The sequence below is a fragment of the Buceros rhinoceros genome, unplaced genomic scaffold (assembly GCF_000710305.1).
Source record: "Buceros rhinoceros silvestris isolate BGI_N320 unplaced genomic scaffold, ASM71030v1 scaffold15402, whole genome shotgun sequence".
Taxonomy (NCBI): domain Eukaryota; kingdom Metazoa; phylum Chordata; class Aves; order Bucerotiformes; family Bucerotidae; genus Buceros; species Buceros rhinoceros.
Window position 1 is genome coordinate 8,292 of NW_010397283.1, and position 20,350 is coordinate 28,641.

At 40.2% G+C, this 20,350-nt stretch overlaps 1 protein-coding gene across 1 annotated transcript in view; it reads right to left on the minus strand.

The window, feature by feature from the left end:
- The window catches only part of MUC6 (mucin 6, oligomeric mucus/gel-forming), a gene marked incomplete at both ends in the record, with an annotated part of 18,691 nt that extends 8,006 nt beyond the window's left edge, over nucleotides 1-10,685 (minus strand). Inside the window, 9 exons of the mRNA XM_010146197.1 lie at nucleotides 442-546; nucleotides 706-844; nucleotides 1,723-1,843; nucleotides 2,766-2,888; nucleotides 4,763-4,970; nucleotides 7,096-7,205; nucleotides 8,307-8,394; nucleotides 8,824-8,950; nucleotides 10,445-10,685. Of these exons, the coding sequence (XP_010144499.1) occupies nucleotides 442-546; nucleotides 706-844; nucleotides 1,723-1,843; nucleotides 2,766-2,888; nucleotides 4,763-4,970; nucleotides 7,096-7,205; nucleotides 8,307-8,394; nucleotides 8,824-8,950; nucleotides 10,445-10,685 (1,262 nt within the window). The remainder of the gene's footprint in view (nucleotides 1-441; nucleotides 547-705; nucleotides 845-1,722; nucleotides 1,844-2,765; nucleotides 2,889-4,762; nucleotides 4,971-7,095; nucleotides 7,206-8,306; nucleotides 8,395-8,823; nucleotides 8,951-10,444) is intronic.
- Between the last annotated feature and the right edge of the window lie 9,665 nt (nucleotides 10,686-20,350).

Consider the following 20,350-nt stretch of genomic DNA (forward strand, 5'->3'; position numbering starts at 1 on the left):
TCGGTGACTGGGCTTTTCGTTTGCTACCCTCCAGTCAACTGGGATCTCCCTCGTTAGCCAGGACTGCTGGTAAATGATGGAAGTGGCTTGGTGAGCACTTCCACCAGCTCCCTCAGAATTCTCGGGTGGATCCCATCTGGCCCCATAGACCTGCGCACATCTAAGCAGTGCAGCAGTTCACTTACTGGTTCCTCTTGGATTATGGGGCCTTGATTCCGTTCTCCACCCCTGCCCTCTCGTTCAAGAGGCTGAGCAGTTAATGAGCTGGTCTGACCATTAAAGACCGAGGCAAAGGCGGCATCCACTGCCTCAGCTTTTGCCTCATCCTTGGTTCCTGTGTTTCCCCCTGCATCCAGTAAAGGATGGAGATTCTCCTCAGCCCTCCTTTTGCTAACCCAGTTACTGATGTGCTGGATAGAACCCCTGGGGGAGAATGCTGACCTTTGTAGAGAGGTAGATTAGAGCACTAAGTGACGTCTCCGAGTGAGAATAACCAGACTTTTCATATACAGCCATTAGGGTTCCATTGTGTGGCAGGCTGGGGCTCTGGTGAAAGCAGTGAAAAGGGAAGACTGCATCAGAATAACAACGATTTGTAGAATGAATGTATATCACAGGAAAACCTCAGACTGTTCCAATAGGAAACCAAGGCCAGACCAAACACACCCATTGGAGAGCGTGTGTTTCTAGAGTGCAGGAAATTACCTTCATAAGGATGTAAGTGCAAACCCCGTGGAACCTGTAGGCTCTGGAATCAAATGTGGTAACAAAGGAGCCTCCTTCCAGCGAACACCTTCCAGGGCAGGGCAAGTCTTTGCAGTTCCATTGACCCATCGTACACTTACTGAGGAAAACCAGAAATTCTGTGTAAGGTTATTCTCATCCTAAGGCACTATTTATCAGCACAGGATTTGATCCTCCTTTCTGGAGGATTTGCTGTAGCACATCAACGTGCAAAATTGGTAAGTGAACTCGGTATAACACACATACACACCCTGAGCCTCTGTTCCCATTGTTTAGAAATTTCTTTTTTTTATGCTCTAAAAACTCAGCTATTTCCTGGTAATGGAAGGTGTCATTTGTGTCACTTTTCACCTTACACTTTCTATGCTTTTATTTTCTTTGTCTGTGTATACCAGTTGTTTATATTAATGCAAAGCTGCTGAACTCTTGTACAGATAGTCAGTAAACTTTCCTGAATAGATTAATCATGAAAAGTGCATTTGTTGTTACAGTTCTGAGGATCAAATTCCGTTCTTTATCCTTTATTTTATTTATCTGGATTATGACAGCAAGAGAAGTAACACCAGAAAAAAATATTCTGCTTCTTTTTGGGGAAAAATCTTCCAAATTTAAAAAATATTGTCTTAAGTAATTATATTCTGTTGCAAAACAGAAATTCAGTTTTCAGTGCTGATTTGGTGATCAGAAACGCTGAGACTGCCAGGGAGAAACTGTAAATACTGGATATTTGTTTGTACTAGTTTTACCCCACTTTCATGGAGGAGATAAAAATGCTACTGGAGGAGCATTTATATCTGCACAGGTTAATCAGGATGTGCATCTTCAATTACAAATGTCTGATTCATGGCACTCAGAGAAGGTGGCCTCGGAGATGGTGTAACACATTGGTGTCTGTCCTCGGAACAGCTGGGCTAAAGTTTCCAACCGCTTGGTGAGGATACTCTCCACCCTCTCCTGAAAGCACTGGTTGCTACTCACCAGGTCCTACACGCTGCTTTCATTGTCTCACCAGGAGTGTACGTTTTCCCATTCAGTGTACATGGACACTGCTCAATGTGAACGCATGTTCGATTCTTCGAGATGTCGTCAAGAACAGTTCCTGCCAAAGAAGATCAACAAAATTAAGCCTTTTACGCATCCTTACTTAGCACTAAAACTATTTTAGCTTGAATACCTTCCAAAAGTAGCTTGCGGTGTAACGTGCAGGACATTTTCTCGTAATGAAAATCAAACTGACTCTTCACAAGCGGTAACAGCGTTTGGCTATTTCATTATATGAAAGTGCAGACAATTGTCTTAATTTGAAATTTGAACTAAATTTGAGATAACATTAAGCTTGAAAGGGTTTTTTTTTCGATTTTACTTTCTTCTTGCTATGACATTCTAAGCTGGGAGTTTTGCAGAATGGATACGTTCTATTTCCTCGAGTACTAAGCCTACTTTAAAATAAGTAGCTCAAAACACATTACTTTTGAGTACTATAAAATGATGGTGATATTGATGTAAATACATCACAGTAACCTTGGAGAATATTTTGGTTCTGAAATTTCAAGAAATGATGACAGTCATAGTTATAATTCTTGTAGAAAGTTCATCTTAATCTATTTTACAGGGATTTCACAAGATGCCCATAATATTGCAGATCTCTGCGATATGCTACCTCTTGCTGGTGCCCTGAAAGGCTACGTGCCTGTTTGGGGGAGGAAATTAATTAAGCTCAATGTGTATCATAACACAGAGCTTCAAGCAGGCAGCATATTATTATCCCATAGTGTATCAGAGTTTGTGAGGGAAATGCTCTCATAGCTCTGTTCCTGGAAATGGTGAGCAAGGATCTTTAAGTACTCCAACTATTCAGGACTCCAGATAGATTATGTCACCTGAGAAATGGGAGTGCCAGCAGCACAATGCCCTGAAATGCACTACTGGTCCATTATCGAGAAGCCTATTCCCCTTGACTGGATATAAGCCAAAACCCATTTGTACGGCCATTTTGGGGGTGATGAGTACAGAAATGGTACCTTCTGGACAAAAGCAACCATAGGTACAGTGACTGGAACAGCTGTACTCTGGGTTGGAACAGGTTTTGATACACGGAGAACCACATTCCTCATAGATTTGGTTAGCAGAACATTTTCCCACGGCTGCAACAAACAGTGAAAGTGTTAAGATTTTTCAAGTGTAAACAGGAAAATCTGCCATCTACCTCCAAGGACAGAGGGGACCTTGTGATTTGTGCCACTAATGTTCTGTTATCCTGCCTCAATATTCAATTCACTGACCAATATTCATCATTGCCATCATATTCTCTCTAGGTTTTATTCATTTTTCATGCCCTTTTTATTAGAAATTCCTTTCAGCCACTCAGTGTAGTGGCAAACAGGCTATATCGCAGCCTAATAAACTACCACAAACCAGGTTTTCTGTAGTACTTGACGGATTTCAAGGAAATGACTCTTGATCTTCTGTATAGTTCCTGCTTCTCAGGTATTATCTGCTTGTCAGAATGGAGCCACTTAATTCCAATATACGGAACTCAGAACTTGTTTGATTATGTGATAAATTCAAGCAGAGATTTTTTCCTTATCTGTAAGGGTAAGAATAATTAAGGTAGGGTAATAGAGGTAGTTAGAGATGAGGCTGACAAAGACTAAAAAGCTCATTACCTTTGTATATTTGGTGTTTATTTGCAGATTTTTAGATTCTCAGCTTTAATTTTGGGGGAAAAAAGGGTTCTCATTCCCTGTTTTTTTTAAACTTTGCCTTTTATCACTTTACTACCAATACTAGTAACGGTCTGGCAACAGGAAACCTGCTATGACTTGGAGAAAAAAGGGATATTAACTTACTATGATTAGTAAGAATTGTTGTACAGCTCTGTGAATGCACACAGCACCTTCCTAATGTTTATCTGGATCTATAATTTGCCACAAGGAGTTTACAGTTTTGAAGAATTAAAACCAGTTGCAGACCAACCAAAGAACAAAAAGGGTTACCAGTTTACAAAGGACAGATCGCCTTGGAGGAGGGGAATAATTGGTTTAGAAAGAAGTGCAATTTTAAAGTGTTGCGGGTAATAATGGAGCTTAGCGGGGCATGTTTTCAGTCAGTATGAGGAAAGAATGAAAGAAAACTCAATGTTAACAACAACAAATAATAATAATAATAAAAAAGCAGAGTGGCACTAGTACGTGAAGATCAAGAGAAAAATAGAAGAATACGGCACCAGAGACACGGGGAGTGCGAAACGATGCAAGGCCGTGTAAGAACAACGGTGAGATGATAGATTATGGCCTGCTAACAGTGAGTTCAGGAAACTGGGACTTTCACTTGTTATGCAAAAATCTAAATGGTAGCCGGTCTTAAAGGTTTTTGATACCGACTAAGAATCAAGGGCTAAGAAGAAACATATTCCTGACAAAGCAATTTATTCTACGAATTTGCTACCCATGACCATAAATTCATGTAGAGGATGGAATGAGTAATGGGAGATTTGCTTCCTGTTTACTTCCAGTCAGTAGCTGTAATTAAGAAGGTTGAGCGACTGAAAATGGACAACTGACAATCCCTGCGGATAGACGGAGATATGGCTATTGTTCACCGAAAGATTCAAAGACTTCAGAGGGCATTTAAAAGTTCTCACTCTAGCTACTTTGCTAAGTAAATTAGTTTAATAATTACTAAGTGATTCCATCACTGTACTAAGAAAAATCAGCCTCCAGTGGAAGTCTGAGAAATTCAACAGTTTTCCCTTGGTGAACATTTCTCTCTTTTATGTCACCAGTGTAGATGTAGGAGCTACATTTCGTGCTTCCTCCTTCTCCTTTGAGGTTTCCATGCTCCCCTTAACGCTTTACCAGAGGCGACTGTTGTTCTCTTAAGAAAATAATTTGTTTTATTCAAGACTATAGATCTTTTCTAACAGTTGATTTAAATTCCAATTAATCACAATTCTCATTCTGTGGAAGGTACAGCAAGGTAAAGCACAATCTCCTAGGGATAAAAGGCTGAAACTTACAGCAGAAGTTCTCTGCTCTCCAGTTGAACACTATCTGATGGGCCATAGCACATTGCCTTGAATACTCCGAGAGCGTAGAGCAAGTGCAGTTGTTTTGTCCCGGCTCGCTGCAGTCCTGCATATCAATCTGGCAGCGAATGACAAACCCGTCCTTCGGCACACTGCAGGTTGGTGACACCAAGTTAAGGAGCTGAGAGCAGACTAAGGCCTAAATAGAAAGAGAAATATAATTGTTCCTAGTGGAGTTTCCCCCATGTGAAAACCACAACAGAAAATCACTGCTAGTCATGATGTTTTGTGTCAGTTTGCTTGGTTTTTCTTCCCCTGCAGTTTAGCAATGTGATTTGACTTAAAATGCATGAGAAATTTGCCAGTAGAAGGGAATATAAATCCATTGAATGATAGAAGGATTTTAATATGTTGAATTAGTTTAACTTCTCGTTAATTTGGTCATTCTTCCAGCACTGTCAATCCCCCTAAAATGGCTGAGAACGCCACAGGCAGGGAGTGTGTTGTCTCCTGGAGATTCAGTTCCAGAGCAAACATCCCCAATGTGAAGACAGCAACATTCATTCCACTTTGAGCAATTATTTGGTGTGTTTGTGTGACCTATCACGTTGCCTACTGCAGTATAAACTCTCCAAGAGAAACCATGTCAAAAAGTTAAACCTTGCAGTCAACAGACTATTTGAAGACAAAACTTTTAAAGCATTCTGTAATTATTAGTAACGTATGGACTGTTGTCCTGGTTTGGCTGGGACAGACTCCCAGACCTGCCATGGTCTGCGGGGCATCAGCAGCTTGGAGCCAGCCAGGGCAGCTGGTGCAGGTGAATCCCAGACCAGAAACATCACGCTCAATATAAAGAGGACATCTGCTGCTCTGGCTTCTTCTGACTCTGCTCCTGAGACCTGCCTTCCTGTTCGTTGTGACCACCGTACATTCGCTGGGGTGAGTATAACTTTGTGAACTTTATATTGGCATTGGGTATTAGTTTGGCTCTTTCATTAAACTGAGTTTTGTTTCAAGCTAAGGGTCTCCTTTTCCCAATCTCCCTTCTTGAATGGGGAGTGATCATTGGCTGATAGAGCAACTGCTGTAGTTTAGCCCTGGGTATGGGCTAAATGCAGACGAATGTATATACATCAGTACATGGGAACTGCAATGTAAGATCATATTCTTGTGAGGAAGAACAAATGGAACCAAAGAGCATGATTGTTCCATGTGAAGTGAAACGCTTTTCAGAGGATAGTAATGAGTACTTGCTATTAGGTATATGGTGACTTTATGATCCCCTAGGCAGGACAAAGAACAGGTTGCTGGGAGAAACTGTGGAGTTTCCATCTCCTCAACCTGGAAGGTCCACTCAGGAGATAGTAAAAACCTACCTGGACATTGTCCTGGAAAACCTGCTCAGTGGACTCTGCTTGAGCAGAGAGGTTGGACTAGGTGACCTGAACAGAATGTTCAGGTCTGTGATGCTGTAAAATCTGTGTGGGAATGCAAAATGTGAGTGTCCCTTGTGGAACAACTTAAGATCATCCTGTGTAGGATTTGATTCCCTCATCCGCAAAATCTAAGCAATAGAAGCCCTTTTGCTCATTGCTACCCCCAAGGACTGGGAGTGACAGTTGATAGTGCAGTTGATAGTGGTCGGTCCTGTTACGAATGCTCTTATCTGGCACCATGTTTAAAGTATCATCCATTGCATGTTTTCAAGGCTGTACAGCTTATATTATCAGGTTTCTACTTGTCCAGTAAAGCAAAAAGTTCTTTAAATCTTTGCTGGTTTCCCTGAATTTCCTGTGATTACTTGCATGAAATTTCAGAAAGCTGTGAGCTAAATGCTGGTAGGTTTATATGAATGATATAAATCCAGCCTCAAAATTGCCCGTGGACTCGTTTAAAATGTATTTTAATGCAAAGAACTCCTTTTCTTTCTCATGCTATACAAATTTTGTCTTTGTCCATCTTCATGGAAGTCAGTTTAATGAAACCGCTCCCTCTCTGTTTGTTGTTGGTTTCTGTCTGTCTTCCCACCTCTGTTAAGAACCACGCCCAGCAAACCCAAGATCTTTCTTACGTATTTCTGGTGAGGAGTGGTGGAAATTGATATCTCCTCCGACAGGCAGATCTCTGATGGATCATCCATTTTTTGTAATGCAGCAAACTTATATGTATCCAGCAATTTACCTGTGAACAGAAGGGTTACAATTCATCAGCAAAAAGCCCACTTGGATTTTGATGAAACCGCTCCCTCTCTGTTGTTGGTTTCTGTCTGTCTTCCCACCTCTGTTAAGAACCACGCCCAGCAAACCCAAGATCTTTCTTACGTATTTCTGGTGAGGAGTGGTGGAAATTGATATCTCCTCCGACAGGCAGATCTCTGATGGATCATCCATTTTTTGTAATGCAGCAAACTTATATGTATCCAGCAATTTACCTGTGAACAGAAGGGTTACAATTCATCAGCAAAAAGCCCACTTGGATTTTGTTTACCTGTTACTGTGATGTAGCAAAACTCAAATTCTAATCTTTGACTGTGAAAGGTCCTACCAATTGATCTTCCTGATGGTGACAACTACCCCTTTTGCCCTTTACCTGGGGCCAGTTTGGGAAAGCAGATGTTTATCACCTTGATCACTTCTCTGAGCTATTTCCTAATCTGTCACATCCACCTTACGTGCTGCCAGCTGCTACTGTTTTTCTGCCAGCCATTTTCTCTCTTGCCAGCTGCTGATTCATGCCTCTTCTCATCCTTATGGTTTTGCCTACACATGGGTTTAAACTCGTCACAACCCCCAAAATGCTGTCTACTCTAGAACTCTTGCCTGTGGTGTATATAGAAACTGTCTGACTTCGAGCTGAGAGTAGTTTCCTATGTGATTTCATGTCTCTGCACTAGCTCTGTAGTTCAGATCCACAGTCTGCTCTTAAAGCACATCTTCCAAATGTCCCCACTCCACACGGTTCGATTTCCGTTGTGGAGTAGCCTTGACATGCAGAGTTCCTTTAAGATGGAACCGAGTGAGATGTGTTCCATGTCACGTGTAATGAGCTCCAACTGCTATTGGGTGCCATTTCAACACACAGGATCAGAGCAACTCTGACGTGAACCCCCCAAACCACATAGAGCACAGATGCAGGTCCTCAGCACCAACTGTGTTGTTCTGAAGATCGATCCTTACTGGGACACTCTACTGGTTAATGGTCTTTTTACTATAGCCTCCTTCTAGCTTGTGCCCAATATAATAATTTCTCTCGCCGTGCCTTGCTCTGAACCGAGGCTGCTCCGAGTTAGGCGAGAGTGTGATCCTTACACCCTGTTTCTAAAGTATAACAGGTCCTTACCACTTGTGTGAGGAACCCACAATATTATCATCATATAATAGTGCATAGCATAATCATATGAAGGTAAGGTGGTGACCTCTGGGAGTGCTTTACTCAGCTCTGAAAAGGAGTGAGCAGTCAGAGCAGTAGTAGATTTCCACGTTGGTTCAGTTTAACCGGTTCTCCTTCCATCTGACCTGTCCTTAGATCTTACCTTCACTCAAAAATTCATTCAATTCATAACCATCATAATTTCCACACATTCCACAGGTTTTCCCCATATATTTTTTTTCAGTCAAAACCTTAAATAAAAAAAAAAAATTAGAAGGATCACTTTAAGTAGAACTATCTTTACAGCATTACTGTTCTCAAACAAATTCAGTACAAGGATGTAATTAAAAGTGACCCTTCTCATTCATTTCAGTGACGTGATTGGAGGAAAAGTTTTGGAAGCAGAAACTTCCCAATAGGCAAATAGTGATTGTTGCAATTTTTTGATTTAATAAAAGAATAAGATTTTTAGACATTTGCAGAGAATTGAGGGCAAATAATTTTCTAAGGAACATGCAAGTATAAAACCCAAAGTTGTTTATGTCAAGAAGAATGGATGAAGGAGGAAAAAAATATATCCAAATAGTAAATACATGCAAAAAACACCCATCAAGAGAGCTTGTCATTCTACTAAATGAATGAGAATTTTCTCTGCTGCTTTATGAGAACATTTTACAAACCATGAGGTAGTCATCATTGTTCCACATGACAACCAGCTCCATCTCCATCAGCTTGGCCACCAGACGGATGTTGCGTCCGTAAGGTGCTATTTGAATTCCATTGCTGGTGTACGGCAACGTAATGACCCTGTAACAAGGCAAAAAGAGAAACTGGTCTTCTCATACCAATATTGTGCAGGTAGTTTTAAGCTATAATACAGGTACAATCTGAGTACTTGCAACAACAGGAAATACAATTGTTTTCCTTTAACGGTAACATTTCAAGACACGTTAAAATTTGACTGTAAATCCATGTCAGCAGTTTCGTAGAAGAATCACCAGAAGATGTTTGCATAGTGATTGTAGAAGTGAAAAAGCCTTGGCATCTTCACTTAGTTTGGTTTTCTTAGTGCATATTTAATGTTTCGAGAACTTGTAACAACGCAGTTTTTGTGGTAAAACTATTGTTGATTATCCCAAAGAGCTTCTACGGACTACAGCCTGTTAACACAGGAATTACTGATGTGACTGAAAGCTGGCAAGGTTAGAGAAACCCATAATGGGAACATTGCAGCAGAACTAGGGTTTCATCATTGCAGCTGAATTCTAATGTTACTAATATTAAAGAGTGAATGTACTTGGTAACTATGTCAAGCAATCATAGAAAAGTCGGTGTGAAGGAACCTCCTGAAGTTGCCCAGGCCAGCCCTCCACTCGAAGCAGGGCTATGTGCCGCGCTACACCAGGGCAGCCATGGCATTTGGTCCTTCTGAATGCAGGACAAAAATTTAAATTGCCCATCACTGGGCTAGGCCCATAGATTTATATAGTTTTCCTGGAACATAAACTAATATGGAAGCTTTTCTAAAACCGGTTAGCTAAATTAAGGTGTAGCTGCAAGTGGTCTTTTCGTCATGACTGTTATTGTACCCAGAGAAGTGTAATAAGATACAGACAAGCCACAGCCGATTATTTGCTGCATGTACCCACAGACCAAAATTCAACACTATCCATCCAGTAAAAATGCTGACAACTTCCCTGGAGAAATTTCCCTGTACGGGAGCGATTTGTCCAGAAGAATGAATGATGCAGAGCACCCAATTCCCTGTCAGTGTTGATTCCTCAGTAAAACAGCGTTTTTCTGGATGTGGTAATCCTTGGAGCCACGTGAACAGTCAGTGGTCTCATAGTCAAAGAGTTCTTTGTAAGCCCCTCCAGCACTTCTCTGTTGATCAACGTTTCTTTTATATGCAATTTTTATATCAGGTTTAGCACAGAGGGGTCGGAGTCCCTGAAGTCTCATATCAAATGAACTCTAAGCAAAATCAGGAATTTCGGCTAATACCTCCTAAAGAGTGTAGACCCTTTCCTCTGTGCTTGTAGTAGAGATAAGCACAGGCAGACGGGCGGGGTCTAGGAGACTGTAGTTTCAGCGTGAGAACTATTTTGGTCTGGGAAGTTTAGTTTATGCCTTTGCCTACACAAATTAAGTTTGATTCAAATAACTGCGAATGCGATGCTTGTCTGGGGAGTGTGAACGCTCCACAGGAAGAAATGGGAGCAGAGTTGTCCTTGTGCAACTGCTGTATCGAACCTTGCCCTTTCTTGAAACAATTCTTTCCCATTCATCGCAGAGTCTTACCCAAAATTCCTGACGGAAATCCTGCCTTTCTCGACAATGACAACAGAAGGTCCCAGCTCAATAATGATCCTCGCAATTTTTTTGTCCAGCCCACGGCGGAACTGAATGTTGAAGTCTGGGCTGGTCTCATCACATACAGTTGCAAAGATGTAGTTGCAGGTCCCAGTGAAGTCATACTGGTATTTATCAAAGGTTGAAAAATGTCCTCCACCCCAGGTAGAACAGGAATCCTTGCTCAACACTACAGAAGTGAAAGAGAAAAATGGATTTAGGTCTCCTAACAGCATATTTGCTTGTTCTGATTGTCATTTCAAATCCAAATAGCAGGAAGAGCTAATAAGTTTTTACTTGGATTAATTAAACAACATTCTAACTTTTTTTTGTAAGCTCAAAATTTTATCTCAAGTCAGGAAATGAAACAATAGTTGGAGTCAAAGCAATATTCTTATTTACTGTAAGCAGAGGAGAGATCCCTAGATTGGGAAGCACCCTCAATCTCCTTCGTGGGGAGTAAAAAGGTGTTACCTTCCTATTTCAGTCTGCTCCATCTCTCTGCAAAAGCAACAGCTTCCTACTGGAGAGACCTTAAACGTCTTGAGCACAGCACTTACGGAGCTCTCTATGGCAGTACTGTATCGCGACTCACTGCACAGTCCATTAGAGACCCAAAGACAGTCCTCAAAGCCCACCTTGAAAGTCCCTGCTCCTCGGGCTCTGTCTGTGTGATGAAGTTCCAGCCCGCTATGTAAATACATGGATTAAAACACTCATTCTCACTTTTGAAAAATAACCACTTTTCACCTGAACGGAAAGACTTTAGGAGGTGTAAATTACACAAAAGATACAACTCCAGTGCTTGATGTTTAGATCTTTCTGTACCTATTTAAAGCATTTGAACAGTCCCTCTGAGGCAGATAGAACTACAAGGAAGTGAAGCACATCCTTGGTTTATGTTTCAAGACTTAGGTTGTTACTTCCTTTTTTTAATTATTTTTGCTTGTGGAGTTATTCCAAGATACCTAGGAATTTTCTCTAAATTTGTGTATATCCATGCCCTGGGTTGTAAGAACAGACAGAAGACAGAGATGAGTTGCTGATTTTTTTTTTTTTTTTGGCTGATCACAAGTACTCGACTATTTTTACCTCGAGGATGAACTTCATGTAGCTTTCCCGTGCTTATGCTAAATGAGAATTCACCTAATTCAAGCCACTTCCTGCTTAAAGAAATGCTTCTCATTACAATAAACTTGCATTACATACCCTTTTATTGTTCTATATGTCTGTATTTTCCCTAAATTAGATTAAGAATTTCGTTGTGAGACACTGAAAAGTGGCAACTTTGGCAGTACACGGAGTTACTTTTTTACAGCATGCAACATATTAATGTAGAAAAACTGTTCACAATGCTAGGACTGATTTCCTTATTTTAGAAAGGATATGGTGAAAACTGTGTGTTTTAGAAGTGTTACAGCCTTCCATATCCTGTCTTAGCAGAGGAACAGCATGTAGTGTAAAATACAGCACATCATGTCTGCAAACGGTGGCATTTATTCAACCTTGTCATGGATGTGGGAAACTGTTTAATGAATGAAAGTTAAATTAAACAGTCAGTGCCTCACCTTTCTTCAGAAAAGGGCATGTGAAAAGTCATATTGGTTCTGACCAAGGGTTGGTGTAGCTCAGTGTTTTATTTCCAGCAGTGATCATTAAGTGACCGCCCAAGGCAGCAGCACCATCAGGACAAGCGTGTTTACTTCCCCAGATATTCTCTCTGTCTCCAATTATTTTCAGTCCAGGGGATTTTGTGAGGCTGTTGGAATTTCTCTCCTTATCCCCCTTGTGCTCTGGCTTCTAAGTACTTGAACCAAAGTGGAATTTCTTGGTAGCAGACAGTACCACAATCACTGCAGTCAGAAGTTCCCATTTTAATTATAAGTTAATGCTTTAATGATACCCCCCTAACGATACTTCCAATAGCTCATGTCTTTAGTGCTTTAAAGAGATAATATGCTAATTACTTTGTGTTTTGGCGTGGCACACTTCTATCGGATAAGATCGTTGTATCTTACTATTTATTGTATTTCTTGGACTCAAAGACTAGCACAAATTTGCAGTAAGGAGATGGCTGGAGTTACTTTTCTTACAGATTTGGGTGGTTTCACACAAGCCATTTTTAGGAGCTAAGGGAAAACTTGTGGGAAACTCCTCAAACTGTGGCCACATTAGCTTCAGCTGGCCCAGCTGGATGTCGAAGTGGAGATCTGCCCATACCCTGACTCCCCATTGGCTGCTGGCTATAAAGATGGGGAAGAACTGTTCCATATAGTGATCTTTCACTTGCACATCCAACTGTTTTAATCCAAAGTCTTTAAAATAATCATCTCATTTTTTTCTCATCTAGACTTAGCCTTAGCCTTAGTGTGGAGAATCAGCTTTATTTCTCTTCCTGGATTTTGGCAGCATCAAAACAATCTATTTCCTGAATTCTTAAGCAGAAATCTGCAGAAATGAAAATCAGAGATCACACAAATGGCCTCAATTTCTAATTTCTAAATGGGGAAGGCCACTCAACTGCTCGTGGTTTCTACCCTCAGGCATCAAAACCTCAGCATGGCATGAGAAAGCACTTTCTATTTCGTGTAAAACTTTCCAGAGCGAGACAACGTATTTTACCATCTTTTTATAGGCAAACTCTTCATTTGGAGGTTCTCAAGCTAATGCTTTAAAGCATCTGCTCCTTGAGGCAAGGAGTTATTTTTATTTTGTGTTTTGTACAGTGTCTTCTGCACTATAGAATTGATGTTGAATGGAGATGTTACTCAGAGTTGCAGTGTGAACATTAAATACCAGGTCAGACACTTACTTCTTTGCAGAGATTCTTTCTGTTTTTGGAGAAAATAGTGGGACCAATAATTGCCTTCAAAAGCTGTGAAGGGAAAAAGACAACAGGATGAAGTTATCCTCTGAGCACAAGGAAGTTGAACAGTTGTATATTTGTTTACTTATTTTTAAACATAGTACAAGTCAAAGCAGGGACAGCACATACGGATTGTGTCCTGTCACATACAGCTGAACGGTAACTGTAGTGGAAAACCATGTAATTCAGCTTGTAAGAAAAACGTCTGCTGTGGATGGTAAGATGTTACCAAAAGCTGCCAGAAATCCTGAGCTATGTGGGATTTCCCATACTTCATCCTCAAATCCTATGTTCCTTGATTTATCACACTTCTTTTAAAAAAAAATCTTTCCTCGTGTTTTTGAATTCTTATTCCACCATCTGGGTAGAAGCAGTGTATGGAACAGCCAAAATTGTGAAAATACAGGACAAGTGATGTCCCGTGTGTCCCTCACAAGAATCGAGGGATCTGGAGCTGATGAGTGGGAAACCCCCAGGACTAGCTGTTGCTTTTGCAGTTCATGTTAAAGCCCACTGACGGAAGCTGTTACCTGCTCCCTTCCACACACCTCTTCACAAAGCCTGTCCTTAGGAGAAGCCGAGGAACCTTTAGCAAATGAGCGGTACGGTACGGTCCCTCTCGCATCACAAACCCAGACCTACTGCATGCGCAGAACCACACCACGTTCTCACAGACGTGCAAAGGTTCTTCCATCTGGCAGCTTGCTTCCTGCCCAGCTTGCAAAGAGTAAGAGATGTTGAAAAGGGTCCAGTGGTTCTCTTATAACAGAGGTATAGCATAACATACACACTCAGGGTCTTTTGCAACAGGGAAAATGTGATGGCAGAAGGTTCCTTTAATCACAAACCAGGCCAAGCCTATGTGTGTATCTATATATATCCTACAGCTCTGCAGCTTCTGTTCCTTCCTCACCGGGTACCAGCCTGCAGGGAGCTCACCAGCTGTGACAGACTCAAGCCAAAGCGAGGTGATATTTATCATGCGGCATCACAAGGACTGTAGGAAAACAGGTGAGGCTCTGCCTTGCACGTGAGGCTAGATTAAGGCACAAGAGGGTGATCTGGAGAATCTGAGTTTCAGTTCTGCTTTGGATCTGAGATCCAGGCATCTCCAACTTCCCCATCAGACTTTGCCTCGGTTCTTTTCTGAAATAACCTGTTTTTCAGTAAGTATTAAGAGCTAAAATACTACACTGGTGGAATTATATACAATGAGTATCTAGACAGAAGGGAAATAAATTGAGGTTATAAGTTCAGTGTCAGAAGTGCTCCCACTCCAAATTTATTCTAATAGCCATAAATGACTTTCATCTCAGCCAGTTGTCCGAACTCTTTTCTCAGGCTGTGAAAATAAATACTAATTTGCTGAGTAAAATTTGACTTGCAGAATGTGTGACAGATCCTTTAGATTAGAACAAACAGTTTGGTTTACAAAGCTTATCTGTAAGCTTTCCAAACTCAAAATCCCCAAGTTTAAGCATGACAAACAGTTACAAATACTCCAGGTTTGGTATTTAGGTTATAAAATGGACTGTGATAATCATCCCGGATTATATGGAGGTGTGCGTGAGTTATATTAAAAATAATTAAGGATGTGAAATCCACTTGAATGTTTTGCTAGGAATAGCTAGTAAAACAAATACAGAGTCATTTGCAGACCACCTGCCCATCAGTCAAACTATTCAACTCATTATGGTGATTATTCTCAGTATTTTTTACCTCACAACAGACTTTGAAGAGATTAGTAAAATCATCTTGGCAAAGTTATTAACCATTCATAGCCACATAAATTGGCAGGTTGTAGAGATGCACCAAGTGCTATGGCCCCATGCAGAAGTTGTATCTATCAACCATTTAGGAATTTTCCTTGGAAAAGGCTGTCCTAGTGTAAATGAGATTTCTAAAGTACCGCAATCTTCCTTACTGACTTTTCCTATTGCTGCAAGTGCTCTGTTTTCCTTTGAGAAATGGGATGATTTTGAGCTGACATGAAACACTACGTTTTGATTTAGCTCAACAGAACTTTAAACAGACTTTCACTTTTCTTAGATGAAGCCAGTTTTACTTTCCTTCCTACTCTAGGCAGCCCAGCTTCCCTGAGAATTATATCTGTCAAAGAGCAGTTTCTGAGTGGTCAGTCTGTCTAGTTCATGACAGAAAAACAATCCAGACTGGGGACCTGATCTACTGTGAAGAAATAAGTCATTTTGTTCCTATACTACAGTTACTATGAGACACCCCTACGGGAAAATAAAATTTCGTATTGTAATGGCTTCAATCAAAATATTTCACATCAGTTAAATGAATGAAAACCATTTCTGTTTCATGGAGAAACTTGAAATTAATATTTTTTGTACTTACAAACAGAAATAATTTAGGATTTCTGTCTGTAAATGGCTCGGTTTTTATCTTCTCATTTGGAACAGAAATGAAATGTCAGGAGTTCTGGGAAAGAGCTTTAGAATAAAATACATAAGCCTAAAATGAAATTCAACAGCAAGAGTAGTGCTAGAGACATAGTGGTAACACTGGTAATCTGTTGTACATGGTCATGATGATTTCTCTTCAGTATGAAATCATTAACTTCCTTCATCTCTTGCAAAACAAGATGCCTGAACAGTATAAACCAAGGTAAATTCCTCATTACATACTGAATGAGGAAAATCCATCCCAGCTGTATATGAACACTCTTACAGGTCCATGCATAGTTTTGACTACTGAGATAGCTGAAGTGGTGAAGCTGCAATCCGATCAATCAATCAGCATCTCTTACTAAGTAAAAGCTGTAACTAATTGTTTTAATCTGGTTTTAAACTTATGTAGGTTTTTTTAATCAGGCTAGGGCATGTTACTGTTTTTTCTTCAGTCTCGCATGGTTTTTCAAGGCCCCAAAATGTTGATATATCCCAAAGTGAGAAACCTGCTCTGTGAGAGCACCTTTTATAGGTGAGGCCCTATTTCTAATTGCCAAGTTTGCACATAAAGTTTGTGGGTGAGTAGCTTTCAACAGCGATTTTCCATTTGATTGCAAATTCTAGTTTTTATAGTAATACATCTACTCATCTATCTTTCAGTCATGTAGATTAAGAACTTGCAGGCAACTGCGTTTGGGGATAGGACCCATGTTCAAGTACTTCACTTGATCTAGGTTACAGCGGTGTTATTTCAGTGAAAGGAGTCACACCTGATTGATAACAATATAGCTGAGATGAGAAATTGGCTCTGAGCCTACAAAAGGGTTGAGTTTCTTACGTTTTAATATTGTTTTTAGTGCTACAGTTTAAGTCAGTGATTTAAGACTAATACCTGTCCTCGTGCAATTTGAACTATATGGTTCATTAAATTTAATAAATACAATACAGAAGAAATAAATTAAACTTTGTTCAAACTAAAGCAGGTAAAGTATGCTGTTTAGGAGCTTGCAACCTGTTCTGGCAATCAGAACCTTAACAACTGATTATTACAGAGAATATACAGAAGAGGTAAAAAGAAACCACTATCTTAAGCAACGTTAAAACACGGCAAAAAAGGCTCACTCTCAAAGAACCCATTGAAAACACTACGGGAGGAGGAATGAGTAAGAGGGTAGAGTAGCTACAGAGTCAAAATTACTTGTCAAGTCTTTTAAAAAATTTACAGTTATCTGATATTCAGATGGGTTGGATCAAAAAAGGAAGACTGAGCTCTTTAAAAGACTAAAGAATTACACTGAATAATTTATGGAGGAATAGTTTGTGTCATCTAAAATTTTTAGACTGGAACCATTTGCCTATTTTCCAGCACAGGATTCATTCTACCACATTCTTCAAAAGAAGTAATGACATCACATAGCTCATATTTAATACTTTTTGCAGTTTGCATAACAAAGGGAGGAGGTCATCACTCTACACAGAAGATGCACAGCTTCCGCAATGACATCACTAGAGCACTGCATCATGACATCATGGCAACTTGGAAACAAAACGTAAGTCCATTAAAAAGAGATTCCCTGTACCCAGGGAACCAGTTTTAGGGAATGACCCAACAAACCAGTAACCACATTTCAAAAAAAAGTTAAGAACAAACAGTCCTATTTCAGCCATGTCTTTATTAAATATGCAGTTGTGTTTCGAGAGGCAATGAGGGAGAAGAAGGTGTGTAAACTTAGTTCTGATGGGAAAGGAGAGCGAGACCTGAGCCTCTTGGTGTTGTTAATATTACAAAGGAGTCACCCTCTTTGTTTAAATACGTAAGTATTCTCCTTCAAATCTTACAGCAAAAGGAAGACAGGCGTCTCAGACTTACCGGCAGACTGCAGGAAACTGCAGAAGATGAGCAGTATCACTGTTGGAAACATGATGCATGCCCTAACTGGAGAGTTTTTTCAGGACTCCCCTCTGTTCCAAAAGGACAGTGCCACTGCTGCCGCTTCCCAGGCCGACCTCTTCAAGCTTGGATGCTTATATATACAGAATGGCAATGCCCTCCCTCATTCCCATGGCTTTCAGAAAGCGCAGCAGCAGGGGACTCGCCAAACAGGATCTCCTCTTTATCAAGTTTAACACACCTAAACACCATTTAGAAAGAAAACAAAAAAGAAAACACAAGCTTCCTCCGGTTTATTATCATTCTCACGAGGTATTTATAATGGCTTCTACCTGTAACAGCTCAAACACAATTTCATTTCCTAAACAAATTTGGTATTATACCAAAAAACAATATTCAAAAAGACAAATAACACACAAATTGTGATCACTATCTGATAAGGGGAGGAATAATATTGGTCCAGTACACAAGGAGGAAGAATGAAGTGCAGGAGTTTTGGAACTGCTGGATAGAAGGTGTGGATGAAGGATGGTTAGGTGTGAATGAACAGAGATACAGAGCTCAGATTATTTATTAACTCTCCTTTCATTAAATTTATCACTCTCCTGAGTGACTATATTCATCTCTCCCTTGTGTGACTTTTTAAGAACAATGATAAACTTTGCCTCGGTGAAAAGGGCATCCGTGGTACAGCTTCTTGCCTCAGCTCACAAGCGAGTGAGCAAGCTCTCGCCTGCCACTTCAGCATGGCTGAGGGCATTCTGCATCCCCAGATGGGAAAGGCTATTGCTCTAGGGGACTTCAGCAACATTCCACCTTCTCCCACCATCATCCCAAAAGATCAGTTCCAGTTCTGTTACAACAATGGATCTCTCCAAGTCTCCAGGTCTGTCTTATTTTTTGCCTTTTCTCCCCTGGCCCCTCAGCAACTGAAGTATATGGTTGCTGATAACAGAATCCAAAAATCTCCGTTGAAGATTTCCTGTATCTGCCTTATAACAAAACAAAAACCAACCAAAATCAAGAAAATTATTTTCAGTGATGGGAAAAAAAAAAAAATCTGTTTTGTTAAACTCCAGACACTTAAAGAACTTTACTCCAAGTATTTGACCACATCTACATGCTGATCATTAGCATATCTCATAGCTTCAATCAGAGAGTATCAAAATTCTCCACAAGGTAAAAACAACCTCAGTCTCTGACTCTGCACTTCATGCATGATTATTTTGTTTACAAATTGTTTTCATAGAATGTAGTTAAAATAACTGAACTTTTAAAATCATATGTAAAAATGTGAGAATTACATTTGACTCCAATATACGAATCTTTGACTTTTCTGTAGCTCCCTTCTGGGATACAGGAGTCCACACACTTTAAAGGTGCACGCTCAGCGCTTTCTGAATAGACAGGACCCTTCTTCCAAAAGGTGTCAACATAAATACCCTGTAATACTTGTCACTTCTGAAAATCTCACCCAAAGTGCAAAAATATGAACTCCTCAAAACAGCCTGAATAATTAGACTGATAGAACAGTAATCTATAATTATTAAGATTTCCCAACTGTATGTATCACAATAATTTCTGGCAAATCAGCTCTAAGTTCTTATTAATCAAATCCAACCCCAAATTTAATTTTTCATGCTTTTAAGAAATAACTGTTCTGTGAAGATCAGGTGCTGCAGTGCTCCCTAACAACTCAAACTTGGTCACTAATAGTGTCACACAGAAATTTATCTTTCTTTGACAGAAAAGAAAAAAATTCTTCACTGTTGTCAGATAGGTATTTATTTTCATTTGTGACATATTTACATACTCTTTCTGTCAAGCAGTGATAAATTAAACCAACTGATACCAATGAGCAGCCCATGACTTGCTCAGTTCCAGAGGGGGCTGTTGAGTGCGATGTTTTTGCTATCAGATGCACCAGACTGACACCTCATGGAATAAAGGTCAACCATAATATATGAGAAGGTACCAAAGCCTTTACTCACCACCTGACAGCTCAGTTCCCTCTTCCACTGCCCTGCCTTCAAGATCTCTCGTAGCCTTGCGTTTACCCAAGCTTTTGCTCCTTCATTACCTGAACCTTAAGAAGAACTCATGAAATAGAGATGCTGGCAGAAGTTATTCAAACACTTATCCAAAATATTGTTGTTTCCAGTTCCCCATATTGGTAGCAATGTTCTTAGCTGATGCTCATTCTATCTGAGAAGTCAGGATCTTTCAGCTGTCCTGGAAGGAATCTCACTGAATGAGCGTAAACACTTACAATTCAGCGAGTAACTTGTGATTTTATGAGGACATGGAATGATGATGTAAATACAATTAATCGAAAGCATCCAGTCAGGACTCCAGACCTAGAAAAAAACATTTGCTGCAGGACTGGGAGAAATTGCTAAGTCCACAGTACACAGATAATTTTTACATGTGGAAGAGCTTTGTGAAGAATGGTCTATCCAGCTAAAGTTAGAGAATGACGTCTCTAATTAATGGGTTTTTTCCATGTTGTGATTTATAACTGATTCAGTAACTGTCAGAAAACGGCCTTGCTCAGGTCAGCAGAGGTTGCCTCAGCCATTTACATTATCCCGTGAAAGTTTCTCGGTATTTAGTTATATTTTCCATTCCAGCATCACATGTATTTCTGGAAGATTTTGAAATGTCAAAGGAATTTATGTTAAACC